The sequence below is a fragment of the Gossypium raimondii genome, chromosome 11, assembly GCF_025698545.1.
Source record: "Gossypium raimondii isolate GPD5lz chromosome 11, ASM2569854v1, whole genome shotgun sequence".
Classification (NCBI taxonomy): domain Eukaryota; kingdom Viridiplantae; phylum Streptophyta; class Magnoliopsida; order Malvales; family Malvaceae; genus Gossypium; species Gossypium raimondii.
Window position 1 is genome coordinate 53595037 of NC_068575.1, and position 14729 is coordinate 53609765.

At 32.5% G+C, this 14729-nt stretch overlaps 1 protein-coding gene across 2 annotated transcripts; it reads right to left on the reverse strand.

Annotated features, from left to right (window-relative positions):
* Nucleotides 1-229: 229 nt before the first annotated feature.
* On the reverse strand, nucleotides 230-5317 carry LOC105802939 (ribonucleases P/MRP protein subunit POP1). 2 transcript variants are annotated; one of them, XM_012634851.2, is made up of 11 exons: nucleotides 4702-5317; nucleotides 4510-4606; nucleotides 4287-4394; nucleotides 3974-4204; nucleotides 3675-3793; nucleotides 3070-3591; nucleotides 2395-2503; nucleotides 1958-2312; nucleotides 1726-1818; nucleotides 1214-1381; nucleotides 893-1089 (listed from the first exon to the last, which is right to left on the reverse strand). In XM_012634851.2, exons 1-11 carry the CDS (start codon nucleotides 5157-5159, stop codon nucleotides 1037-1039), a joined length of 2313 nt encoding a protein of 770 aa, XP_012490305.1. In that variant the 5' UTR covers nucleotides 5160-5317; the 3' UTR covers nucleotides 893-1036. The 2 variants fall into 2 exon arrangements, with proteins under 2 accessions (XP_012490303.1, XP_012490305.1); XM_012634849.2 differs by having other exon boundaries at nucleotides 230-1089; nucleotides 1726-2312; nucleotides 4702-5316.
* Nucleotides 5318-14729: the final 9412 nt, after the last annotated feature.

Here is a 14729-nt window from a genome sequence, read left to right on the forward strand (position 1 = left end):
ATATTGGGGGGAGGGGTTAAAATAAGGTATAAACCTATTTTTTCAAAGTTTTGGCTAAAAGAGAAAAATTTTGGTCATTTGTAGTACAAGAAAGAAGAAAACAAAGCATAATTTGTAAAAATAACGATGAACCACCATCCAAAATGGTTCAACTCTCAGCGCACCAAGAATACTGGTAAATCAACAATGCCAAGGAATAAAGATTGAAATGGATGAGGAAAATCAATGGTGAGTAAAGAAGAGTTGAACTAGATAAGGATTGAAGTAAAGCTGAAAGATGTAAGAATAAGCAGGTACAGTCCCTTACTCAGACAAATATGAGAAGGCACAAGGTTTGAAAAACTTTGCAGCAATAGTAGAAGCCGAAAACCATGTCCTCCCCCACCCGAAGTTGAGTAAGGATCGTCCCACTCTTTGGTCATGTTATGGGTGATGAAAAGCACACTGTACCCCCCATGGATTTCTTCAATGCCAACTTGGCTTTCATGAAGTAGTTCTCTCCTCAAAACGGTTAAAGTTAATAACACCCTTAAAAAGATATCTCCAATCTAGCATTGTCTTTGCAGCTTTACCGGTTGATTTTGTTTCTCTCCGTAACTTCACTGAAATCTTTGTAGAAAATTAATTTTCGAGAACCATTAAGACTAAAAACAATTAATAAACAAACTATTCACCCAACGAAGCTGCTTATTATTATTATTTCAACAAAAATGATTTTCATACTAAATAATTTACCGAGAAAAATGAAAAATGATTCCTCGTCGCCAGGTTGCGTGGGAAACAAGACGTATATACGTCTTCATATAATCTCCCAATGGCTTTTCCCACCATTTAGAAAGGAAAAACATGTTTTCTGAAATAATGTATTGGTCAAGCAAAGAGAAACAATGTCATAAGAATCTGACATCTTCTTCTTCTTCTTCCAGGATAATGGTGGCAAGAGCAAGTCTATATGCTGAAGACCTAAGGTTCCTAACAAGGACATATATCTCCTTCCTCCTACGATTCACTGTCATCTCCTTCCACTGCTCTTCTCTCAGACTAGCAAGCAAGACAGCCTCACAGAACGCCTCTGCCGTTGGCTTTTTGCTGTGTATATAAAAAGGGTAATCACTATATGCAAAGCCACATAGGTTTTAATAAAATTACTATACTGGATACTGAATAGAATCCAAGTTTTGCGGTGCTGATATTGGAAAAAGCCGGTACTAACCTCCCTCGAACAAATCCAGTTGTGACAAAACCAACTGGCCACCGATGATATTCTCTAGAAGCAGGGTCATCTGGTACATTGAGTTCCCACTTACCAGAAGGTTGTTCCTTGAAGTATGACCCCACAGCAGAATTAGGCATTTCGAGTCTACCTTCAATGCTGCCTGTGCTGCAATATATCCAAATTCAACATATTAATCTCACAAATAAAAGAAATTTATCAATCGTACGCAAAGAAGTGTCAAGGACAAAACAAAAGTAAATCTTATTAGATTAAAAACGGGTGATACTTTCACCCAGAAAAAGGGATCAGAGCATGAACTTATATTATCCTTGCAAAGGCGCTCTAGATGTACCAAACATGTTGGAGTGAATACATTTCAGGTAGATAACTCCATTAGCAAAGCCCCAATAATTAGAAGACATACATGCAGGTTTATGCATTCACAACCAAGCAAGATAGCAGATTTCAAATTATCACTTGGAATATACACAGTTTAATCGAATCACTACCTGCAAGTCCACATTGATATATCAGTGAGACGTGGAGCACATATAACAGCTCCATCTTCAAAAACACCCTCCTTGTATGCATGAAGATGAACCCTTACAAAACATAACTTGTGGTTATAGCTAATTTGAGTAATCCCATTTTGGCCTTTTTCCATCATGTTTTTGTCCTTCATAACCTTAACAAGACTTAATTTTCTATTTTGCAATTGAGGAAATAGAAGTAAATGTTCACCCTGAATGCCATTCAAGAATTCAGTCAGCAAACTAGATGTCCTCGCAACAATGCCACCAAATGAATCACGATGTCTCAATGATGTAACATCACTTCTTTCACAACTTGAATTACTCATCGAGTATTTCCGAACTATATTTTCTCCACTTGAAACTTGAGCTTCTTTAACCCTCCTGGACAGCTTGTCAAAAGCAGTATGGACAACATTCCAAGGTGATGGAATAGGAATTCTAAAAGGTCTTACAGCAGGAGGATGCTGCTCCGCATTTTTCCTAGAGGTAGTGGCTTCAATTTCATTTAAGGTTAAGTATGAATTGCAATCGGGGAAATCAGAAGGAAAATAAGGCAATCCAATCTGTAATAAAGAAAAAAAAATTAACATGCAGCGCTGGATAAGTGGGTATTCCAAGAGAGGATTCTTAGGACCAAACACTTACTTCACAAGCAATCCAGTGTTTTTCTCTCAGCCCAATCACATGGGCCCCTTTGGAGACAAGAAAATTCCAGAAGACCCTAGCCCAACTTATAGGTACTACAATAGACCATCTGCAACAAAGAATGAGGGAAAAAATTATTCATGAGTTGACATTTCTGAATCAAGATTTTTCAAAGAAAATTGCCTCCATGGTGGCAGGCAAAACGAGATAATGTGTATAAGAAAATTGACAAATCCTGCTGGATCTATCCTAAAGCAGCATAGAAAACTGTTGCGTTAAACATCCAAGCTCCAATTCTCATGCCTAAACTTAAAACAAAATAGGGCACAAGTGAGCTGAGCTTAGAGCTCTTGTCCTTGTGTGCACTAGACCTTTTGTCTCCATTGTGCTTGTGTCTAGAGTAAAGGCCTCCCCTCTCTCTCTTTTGTGGCACTGCTGCCTTTGGCTCAAGATAATTCTTTTTTGTGAAATAGAAGACATATCACAACACTACACCAAAATGTTATGTAACGTAAGAATGAACTCAAACACTTTTGTCCTTATTTAAATTGGTATGTTATATGATTCTTAAATGCAAGGATAATGCAGAAACAAATTCTTGTGCATCAAAATTTTAGTGATCAATTTATTTCTAGAGATAATTAATATATGGGGGGGAAGGAACAAAGTAGTTACCCCATTGGAGAGCCCTTCTTGTTATTATTTTTTAGAAGCAAAATAGGGCAAGAACGCGAGCACTGCACCTTGTTTGAAGTCTTTGGGGGCCCTGGTTTTGGTTCATCAAGGCAAAAGAAACCCATCCGCTGCTGATGCTTTTCCATGCAAAGTTCATTTTCTTCCTCTGGAGGATCTATTCTACTGCTAGAATCCCACAAATTCCTCCCACCAGATAAATTTTCAATTCCTTCAGGTTTTGGACATGAGGTTGAGGCTACCTCTTCGTTCTTATCTAAATTTCCAGTTAAAGTAATACAGTCACTGGCTCCAACTTCTTGCATATCAATTATAGAATCTGGCTCATGAAAATCTTTGGTCTCTTTTGTGAGCAATAGACGAGGATCCTTGACGGTAAAAGATAAAATTGCACAAGAAGGACTACATTCCTCATCTTCAAGTGTAAAAGAGTTTTTATTTTGAAAGTCATCCCTATCCCTCTGAAATGAACACTTTTGCAGTTGCCAAGAATTCTCCACGATGCTGCAAAGGCAACCAACTCATTCAGCTCACTTTAAATTCCTATCTTAGTACAAAATGACCAGAATCTATCCTAAATAACTAACCAAGAGACAGGATGAACAGTCTTCTGAAGAAGTTGAAATGCCTTGGACCCAATTAATTCCAATTTTGCAAGTTGACCCTCATTTGAAAAACAATTAATGGTGATGCCTCTCTCAATCATCTGGAAAATAATTAGATGCAGAACTTAGCATCTAACCCAATAACGGCTTGTGATACATACAACTCTTTCTGTTTAATGTCTATGTAAGACCAAATGAAAGAGCTTGCTCACATTCATGAGTTCCATGAAATTGTACTATAATTTAAACATTCTTATAAAGTTCAAAGATGGGTGATTTACCAGCTTCTGACAAGCACATTTTAGAGCATCATATCCCTCATTAAAAGCTGAGGCATGGATCCAAACCCAAAGTTGGCGAAAGCAAGAACCAGAGTTGGTTCTACATTGCTCCTTACTTCCAACCACATCAAGGCAATTATTGTTGTCATCTTTTTTACTCCCCTGATGAGGACGCCACATATAAGTTACAGGTGCAATTGGCTGTGAAAGAGGTGCTCCAACATGATAAAGCTGAAAAAAAAAATCAAGTAGCAAGTAAACGATTTAGTATTATTATTTCTTAATAATAAGAAAGGGTGCAAGAATGACCTACCATAGCAGTCCCATAAGTAACACCGGAAAGAACAGAATCAGAAACACCTTCAGATTTAACAGATGTAAAAGGGACTAAAACCATCTCTAATGTTGCCACTAAATAATCCTGGAAGCAAACAAAAATAATAAAGTAAAATGTATGATCCAATTATTACTAAAATCTACTAAAAGAAACACAAAGAGGAGTAAATTAGATTCAACAAGAAAAGGAAAGCGCCTGCCTCTGGACCTTCTAGTTGAACAGCAATGTTATAGCTCGCATCATGGAGAAGCACTCCCTGTTTGAACCACCTCAAAACCGCCCTCGACCCCCCTCCTCTATATCATATAAACACGGGAATTTCGAATAAGGAACTCTAAAAATTCGGGCTCTTTCTAGACTATCAAAACGCTTAAACGATAAATTTAAGTACCTGCCATGCAATCCTAAGGGAAGGTAAAACCCCCACCGTTTAGCCATTGTGAACCGCTTCGCGTGCCAAACGTGCGTTCTCAACCGCTTGGTACCATCCCCTGAAGTAACGAAACCGCTTTGGGGATTGTTTTTAAGCTCCAATCTCCGACGAAGGCGACGTGGAAGGGGAGATTCATTCTTCTTCTGCTCCGTCTCTAAACCTGAAACATTGCTCTTATCAACCTTAATTAATCTCTGCCTCTTTCTGTTTCTCTTCTTGGAAGCTTCATTGTCGAATGCTGTGGTTCTCCTCCTCTTGTTTCTACGAGACCTAAAATCGTTATTGAGTCGAGCGGACACAGTTGAGTGAAGCGACTCGAGCTCGGCAGCTCTGGATTCTGCGAATTTTTGTAAGTTGATTTTGCGCGGGGGTTGAGACGCTGAAGCTTGAGGTTTTTTACTTCCTTCAACAGCCATTGTAGGAAAGTTTTAAAAGATATAAATCATTGAGCAAGGATCTAGCCGAGAAATCAACACTGTTTTTTACTCTTTTGAGAACAGCCAGTAAATAAAACAGACCAGCTTTCGAGAGAAAAAAAAACACAAAGGGTTTAGGGTTTTTGCTTTTGGAGCGAATGTTTAGAGCGACTCCTTTCTATAGCAAATTACGGAAGTGCCAAACTAAGACACTTTTTGTTTATATTTTTTAAAATTACATTTTGTTTTAATCCTTCTCTCATTAGTTCTCCTTGGACGAGTGATAGAAAACTAACATGAGTTTTTTTTATTGATTTAATAATAAATTTAGTTTTATAATGTTTATATATTTTATTAATTTGATTTTAAATTTAACTCTTAATGTTTATAAAATTTGTCATTTTAGTTCAAATTCTAAAAATTAATAAATTTAACCCTCAATATTTATAAAATTTGACAATTTAATTATAATTCTAAAATTTCAAAAAAATATATTTTTTAAAATATTTTTAGTCCTTTAGTTCACCTTTTGATTTTTTAACACTTACTTAAAAGTTTCGAAGCTCACTAGCAATTAAGATTTTCTTTTTCTCCTAATTCAAACATAAACATGTCCCAACTAGTTTGGGAATGATAATTTGAAAGTGTGTCTCCATTTTCGTATCAAAATCAACGCAATTTTCAAGCTCTCTTGTCATTCGGTCAATTGCATGTAAGTGTTATTAAGCTCGTTTTTAATGATTTTTATGTTTTTGTGATCGATTTAGCTTAATTTAACTAATTTGGGGGGTCAATTCTTAAAATTGTTAACAATTTAGGGGTTTACCATGAATGAATTGGAAGTATTTGTGAATTTAATTGATAGATTATTAAGTTTGGTAGTTAAGTATAAGTATTTTGTTAAGTGATTTTTATGATTTTAGTATTTAGGGATTTATTTGTGAAAATAGTAAAATTTCATGAAAATAGTGTGAAATGATGAGAAAATAGACTATAATGGACCCTAGGAAAAATCGGCTAGCTTGGTTTTCCATTGATTGTGGTTAATTTGTGAGTTCCGGGTTCAGGGACTATATTGCATAAAAGGTAAAACATTTGGAGTAATTTTGTAATTTTCTTATTGATAAGGGTTATAAGTTGAATTGATTATATTAAGTTATTTGAATGGTTTAATTGAATGAAAATTATTATTTATATCAAGAAACGAACCAAACGAATCTAGACCGAGGAAAAGCTAAAGTGTCAGATTAGTCGTCAGCTTCGTTTTTACAACAGTTTTTGTTAAGGTAAGTTTGTATAATGGTAAACTGGTTCATTTCTATTTTGGATAAACGATTAATTAAGGTTATGCTTTCTTTAACTTTTATTGAATATAAACTGTTAACTTGTAATTTGGAGTAAATCGTAATGTTTATTCAATTGATGCATATTTATGAAGAATGTGGAAATTTACAGATGTGTGTATTAGAAATATTATAATGGAAAGAAGTTAAATGTTGGATATGGAAAATGTCTCGTTTGAACCTTGTGAATACTTATGACACAAATGACATGTTATTAGGATTACACGGTTTCGGGTGTTGGTCCTAGATGTCCTACCGATGGTTAAGGTCCCATATTTGTTGCGGATTCTCCACCGCTCCTATGAGTAGCATAGTGTAGCAAACATCCAGACCCACAACTCGTGTGAGCAAGCCCATTTCAAAGCTCGTGTGAGTATTATAGATGATGGTTACGGTTACATGTAAAGACACTTTATGTAGACATTTCCCGAGTATCCAATGTTATTCTATTTGGTTCAACGGACAATTAAGGTTTAAAATGAAAAGGTACGTATATAAATGAGCTATGTTATTGAGAATACAGAATGGAAAATGTAATATTGTAAGTATTTGGATTGAAAATGTAACAATTGAATTATGTGAATGAGTAATTTATATAGTGAAATTCTTTCCATGATATGTGTCATGTTTCATTGGTTGGTATGTTCTCAAATGTAACTACTAACATTGTGGTGTTGTGATCAGGAAAGGAAAGTATGCTTAAGTATATAAGAAATGCTTTAATGATTTAATCATTTATGTTCACTAAGTTAAGTTCCTTTATGTAACACCCTTATACCCGGTTCGACTCAAGGAACCTGATATAGGAATATTACATTTGGTGCCAAAGTGATTTTGGCTAATCACTAATATATTTGAACATTAAAAAAAATTATAACTTATATTTTAGTCCCTACTAATTGGAACACACTTGATCTTTCTAAGTACATGTTATTCTATTCAAAATTTTGAAACATACCCTCTTGGCATTTGGAGATGTGATGAGATGGATGCTCACAATCTCAATTACAACTCTTCAAAATCACTGTACCTAATCTGCGCACGGAAAATAAAACCGTACGCTGAGTAAAAACTCAGTGGTATTTCTATAATCCGAATATTTAAAGACAAGATAATATAATTGGCACAATTAAATTATAAGGACATATTAATGTCTAGTATCATGACTATCATTTTTTTTATTAAACAATATCCTAATTCACACAATTGTTATATAAATGGTTAATCACATATCAAACCATATTTATTCATACAATGGCATTAGTCATGCAATACTCAATTCATGAATACATCATTATATACCATACTCAATTTTCATCACTTGCTATATAATAGTTTTCCATAATTTGTTCACATATCAATTAAACAATGGCACTATCCATTTCATATTCAATTCATAAGTATATAACTCATGTATTCCATGTATTTACAACATATTTAACATTCTATTTTCAATTCACTATATCAAGTTTATTTCTCATATCACGTCATTTAAATATCAATATAAAACTTTATTATATGTTTTCCCTTATTAACACGACTCAGATAGATATACGGATCCAGCCAACAAACTAGTTTGGCACCCAGTGCCTCATCGGATAATTCGAAGTAATAATTTGACACCCAGGGTCTCATCAGCTAAACCGAAGTAATTTGGCACCTAGTGCACCATTAATCCGAAGTAATAAATTGACACCCAGTGTCTCATCGACTTGAAGTCGAAGAAATCCTTGAACTCTTCCAATCCTATGGCATGCCATCTATATTCGACTCAACCCGATACAGTTAATAGGGTTTAATTTCACAATTAAAAAAAATAATCAATATCCAGTATCAATTTTTCACATAATCACGTATACATATAAATTCAATTCAATATCAAAATGCCAAATACTCACCTCAATCACTTACCATATGTAACACCCCTTACCCGAGACCGTTTCCGGAGTCGAGCATGAGGCGTTACTTGACTTAACTTAAAAGTTTGGGGCATAAAAATTTACTTTTAAAAGTTATTTCACTGTTCATAATAAGGTTGTCCACCTGCGCAGTAGTCACTAAATTAATTATAACTCAAGCTACGAAAATCAAAATTTAAATCTGTAAATCTTCCCTGAAACTAGACTCATATATATTTTTACCATAAATTTTTTAGAATTTTTGGTTAAGCCAATTAGTATAGTTTATTAGTTAAAGTCTCCCATGTTTCACTGATCGACTATCCTGACCTCTCGTCACTAAAATTAAATTATCTCATTGTACAGACTTCATATGGTGCTTCTACTTATTTCTACTTAAAATAGACTCATTAAGGAATCTAAAAATATAAACTATAACTCAAAATTCTTTATGTACAATTTTTAATGAATTTCTAAATTCAAAACAGGGGACTTCAAAAAACATTCTTACCCTGTCTCACTAAAATTCAAATATCTAAAAATATATAACTCTTCTGCTTACTCTATTTCTTTCATGTTAAAGTATACTCATTCAGCTTTAATTTCATATCTCGCTCAGCTTCTAATTCAATTTCCATCATTTTGGTGATTTTTCAAAGTTACGACAATATGCTATCTAAAAATTGTTCCATTGAAATTTTATTATTTAATAAAAATTCAATATAACCCTTTATAATTATTTAACCTTCCCTGCAAATTTCAAATTACAACCAATTTCAGTATTTCAACTAATTTATTTAAATACTAATAAAGTTCAACCAATCAACCATTCCAAGCTAAAACATATATATTTCATTTTCTAACATAGCCATCACATTCGATTTACTTTAGCATTCTTAATCATTCATACTATTACTTTTTAATTCAATTCCCTATACATGCCATATAAATCAAAAAGTTGTTTAACAAAATCTATCAGAGTAAATCTGGATAGTGTGATTCTTGATGTAGATCCGATCCTCCGAACGTATTTATATGTCAATCTACAAGAAACAATAAACACACACAAGTAAGCTTATAGAAAGCTTAGTAAGTTCATAGGCATTTAAGATAAATCTTATCGAACTAATCATAATAATTCACATCTTATTATTCACTACACTTCCTGCCATACACAATATCCAATTGATGAAATAATTTAATTGAGCCCAATTTCAACAACTACGATAAATCTACCACTTGAATATGAGTCTATGTAACACTTACCGACTTTATCAAATTAGTGAACGTCTTACGAAATTGAGTACTTCATTTCCTTGATGCCACAGTCCAACTATGGTCTTACACATAATCACGTAACACATACCGATGCCATAGCCCAGCTATGGTCTTACACGGAATCACTTATCATTTATCTCTTATCACTGATCAGATAAGTGTAGCTAAGCTACCACTTATCACTCATCACTTGTCACTGATCAGATAAGTGTAGCTAAGCTGCCACTTATCACTTATCACTTGTCACTTGTCACTGATCAGATAAGTGCAGCTAAAGCTACCACTTATCACTTGTCACTAATCAAAAGTATTCAAATCCGACGTTTCGCTCAATTTGATCATTTATTCGATTTTCGTATTGTTATTTTATTTTTAATCCATCAACAAATATATATCATCATACACTATATAATTCATGAAATTAACATTTAATCGTTAAATTTCAGCCATATGAACTTACCTGACTACTTTAGAAAAGTTGCGGAAGTTTAGTGACTAATCGGTATTTTTTTCTTTTCCTCGTTTATCTTCGGGTTCTTAATCTAAAATACAAATTTATTCATTCATCAGCATCTAATTCAATTCTAATTCATTTCACAATTTATACCCCTTTAATTTTCAAAATTACACTTTTACCCCAAACTTTAAAGTTTTTACAATCTGATCCCTACTCAATTAACCTCTCAATTGATCTAATTTTTCTCAATTAACACCTTGTCCAACTATTTTAGACTACTATATAGCCTTTGATATTCAAAACCGCAACACCAAACCCTAATTCCAAACTTTTTTCACAATTAGGTCCCTAAAATCAATTTCTATCAAAATTACTTAATAAAATCATCATATAATAAAATTAAAGCTTTAATTCCATGTTCATTCATCATAAAAATTCAGCACTCATCAATGGTAACTCTCAAAATCAGCCATGAAATCAAAAACTAATGAAATAATTAGTTGGACCTAATTGTAAAAGTATCAAAATCACAAAAATTAGAAGGAATAATCAAGAATTAAACTTACATGATTCAAATATATGAAAAACCAGCTTTGAGGGACCCTTCAATAGCTTTTTTTTGCTGAGAAATATGAAGAATTGCCTAGAACTCTTTTAATTAAGATTTTTATTTGTTAATTTTTACAAAATTTCCAATTTTGCCCTTATTACATCACTTTTCAGATTTTTCTTCCGGGCAAAATACCAAAAAAAGCCATATTTTTTTAAAATTTACCGAATGGGTCATTTTCCCCGAAATTGCGTCCACGTCAGCGCGATGTCAGGGGACGTGTCAGAAAATCGCGTCCACGTTAGGGCTCTTTGCTTACGTGGACACAAATTGCGCCTACGAGGATACGATTTGCTGACACATCGCGCTGACGTGGACGCGATTTCGGGGAAAATGGCCCATTCTGGTAAATAATAAAATATCGGGCCCATTTCGGTAATTTTTTAAAAAATAGGGCTTTTTTGGTATTTTGCCCCAATATGTATTATTGTAATATGTAGCTCAAATTATGTATTGTAGTTAATATTCATAATATTGTAGCTCAAATTGTCAATCCGTCTATACTATTGTACTAATAATATATATTAATGTAATATTGAATAGTTAATTGATTAAAAAAATAAATACAATAAGTACAAAAAAGATTCAAAATTATTACCAATAAGATTTGAACCAAGATACTAAGGGAAAAGAGCAAGCATCTTAACCAACTAAACTAAACTAATTAATTGACATATTATAAAAATATTGTTATTATCTTAATTATATTACTTACGTTCTAACGATTTATCGGACCTATTCCATACACGTGTCAAATCAGAAAAATAATACAACAATTCTGTAAAAAAAATTCGGTGTTTACTTCAAATAAATAAGGAAAATAATGATTTGAATGTTTCAAACTTCAATTTTAAACCGAAAAAAATCAAAATTTAGAGGTAAAAAAGGATCTTTTTCGATGAAAACTATGGCAAACCGCCTTCGGCTGTTTGCCAGCGTGTAGATCTCGAAAAGTTATTCGAAATAAAAAAACGTCTCAATCGGACAACCGAGCGAAAAGTTATGACCTTTCAAAGTTTTCCAAGCTAAAAAATATAAACGGTCAATTTTTTGACCGGTGGGTACTGTTCACGTGCCGCGCAAATCCCGTCCACGTAAGCGTGATTTGCTTCCACGTCAGCAAATCACGCTTACGTGGACGCGATTTGTTGCCACGTAAGTAATCGTGCTGACGTGGACGCGATTTGCTGACACGTCCCCTGACATCGCGCTGACGTGAACGCGATTTCGGGGAAAATGGCCTATTCCGGTAAATAATAAAATATCGGGCCCATTTCGGTAAATTTTAAAAAAATAGGGCTTTTATGTGTAATTTGCCCTTTTCTTCCCTTATGCCGTCTCAACTATTTCATATTGGCATATTTATGCCTTAAGTCCCTCCTTATTTACCACTTAAGCTATTTAATCACTTTTAACAAATTTTACATTATTTTCAGTTTAGTCCTTTTTAATTAATTGACCACCCAAATGTTAGAATTTTCTAACGAAACTTTAATACCAACTCAATGACACTTTATAAATATTTCTAAAAATATTTATGGCTTGATTTATGAGTTTGAGGTTTCGATACCTCATTTTTTATTCTAATTATTTTAATATTTATTCTTAATACACTATTCACTATTTCAAAAAATTTCCTAACTTCACATTTAACTTATACTCACTAAATTAATAATATTTTCTACTCATTTGTCAGATTTAGTGATCTCGAATCACCATTCCGGCACCACTGAAAATTCAGGCCACTATACCATAAGCATTAAATCAAAATATAACAATTAATAATTAGATTCAGATTTTAGAAATACAAACCGGAAATTCCGAGCTATTCCTTGTTGACTTTATCTTTTCCCTTTTTAGTCGAGGATTCCGGTACGACGTTAGCTACGGAATTAGAACAATTAAAATTCATCAATACAATACAATTCAATATCATATTTAATATTTCAATTTTTACTCAATATTTGCCTAAATTTTAATTTAGTCCCTAAATCGAGACTAATTTTATTTCTTCACAATTAATCTTATATTTTCATACAAATTCTACTTTAAATTAAATTCAACTCCCTATTTTCACTAAAATCACTAAATTTTGATTTTCACAATTTAGTCCCTAATACTAAAAATTACAATTTATTTTACAATTCAATCCTTTTTCATTTCTAACTTAAAATCTATCAATTTAGTCCATAATACTAAAATTATTCAACATAGACAACACTTAAAAACTCAATAATTTCTAAAATTTCGGCATAGGTAGGGTAGTATTTAACACTGGAATTCCAAAAACATAAAAATTATAAGAAAAATGGACTAAATTGACTAACCAATTGAACTTGGAAACTTTGAAACCCTTGGCCATGACTTCCTTCTTTCTTTTTCTTTCTATTTTGTTTAACCTTATGTCTTTCTTTTTGTTTCTTTTATTTATTATATTTACTTATTATAATATATAATATAATATATATACACTTAATAATTAAGATATAATATTATAATATATATTTTAACTTTAAGTTTTATAAATATTTATCTTATGCCGCTTCATTTATAAGCAATGGCATAATTTTTTATTTAGTCCTTTAATTTTTCTTTAATTTATAATTCAACTTTCACCCATTATGCAATTTAGTCCTTATACTTAATTACTCTTAATTCATGCAAATTCACCTAACCAAAACCTAATTAACTACACAATTAGCTTCGTAAATATTTTAATAAATATTTACGAGTCTGATTTACGGGAACGGAGTCTCGGGAATACACTTTTCGACACCCCTGACTATCGGGTTGTTACACTTTATACAAGTTTACTAAGCATTAGTTGCTTATTTAGTTTTTTTTTTTTGTTTTGTAAATCATCAAAAGCTCGATGATTGGAATCTTGTCGAAGCTTTATCACACTATCCGTCGACCATTTTGGTAGTTTTTGATTATTTTGGCTTATGGTTATAAATGGCATGTATAGGGCTTAAATGTAATATTGGTTCCATTAATGTTTTGAGTTTATGATAAGCTTATTATGATAAAGTGTTTAGTTGGTGTTGTGTTGTAGATGGTGTGATGTAAATAGGTGAAGTTGTTCTTATACATGTTTTATCTTATATTAGGCAAGTCATGATTGAATGGTATGCTTTTGAAATGTTGTTGATATGTTTGATCTAAGTTTATTGGATGAACTTGTAATGTTGAATGAGATTATGTTTGGTTTGTAATTGTGGTACTTTTGTTGGTACATTGGTTAGTCTTATAGATTGATGGAATTGATATGTTTTAAGTGTGTTTAAAATGTGTTTTGGTCATATAAATATTTGTGGAAATGGTGTGTCTTGGTGTGCAAGAATTGTAACACCCCTAACCCGTATCCATCTCCATAATAGGGTTATAGAGCATTACCGGAGTTTACAAATTAATTTACAGACATTTCATTTCATCAAGCATTCATATTTAAAATCAATCAAAATCAAAACATTAATGACCTAACGTTGGCCAATTTAACTCATACATGTCATTATAATCAGAATCAAAACATCCAAAATTACTGATAAAATTAATGGATAGTGTGATAAACATTCATACATCCATTCAATGCATTATTCCTTTTTATCAAATATATCAATGTTTCATCAATTTTCATACAATGAACATTCAAATCATATTCACATCAATAACATACATTTCAAGCATTTAAGAATATAATTCAAGTTACACGAACTTACGAGACTAAATTGCGAAATACCAAAAATTCGTGGACATTTTGGTAATTTTCTATTTTCCTTGAATTTCCACCCAATCATGATCTAAATTAATATTTCATTCAATTTATTAATTTAAATAATAAAAAATTCATTTCATGCAATTTGGTCACTTTTTGACATTTTACCTATTTACCCTTAAAATATTACTTTTATTCAATTTAGTCCTTAAACCTAAAACATGCAAATTGGCCATTTTAATGAAAACTCATGCTAGTTGAATAATCAT

Coding starts and splice junctions, on each gene's coding strand:
- LOC105802939 (XM_012634849.2), bottom strand. CDS start 5,159: ATGGCTGTTGAAGGAAGTAAAAAACCTCAAGCTTCAGCGTCTCAACCC. Junction 4,205..4,286: donor TTACTTATGGGACTGCTATG/GTAGGTCATTCT, acceptor TTTTTTTTTCAG/CTTTATCATGTTGGAGCACC. Junction 3,794..3,973: donor AATGTGCTTGTCAGAAGCTG/GTAAATCACCCA, acceptor ATTATTTTCCAG/ATGATTGAGAGAGGCATCAC.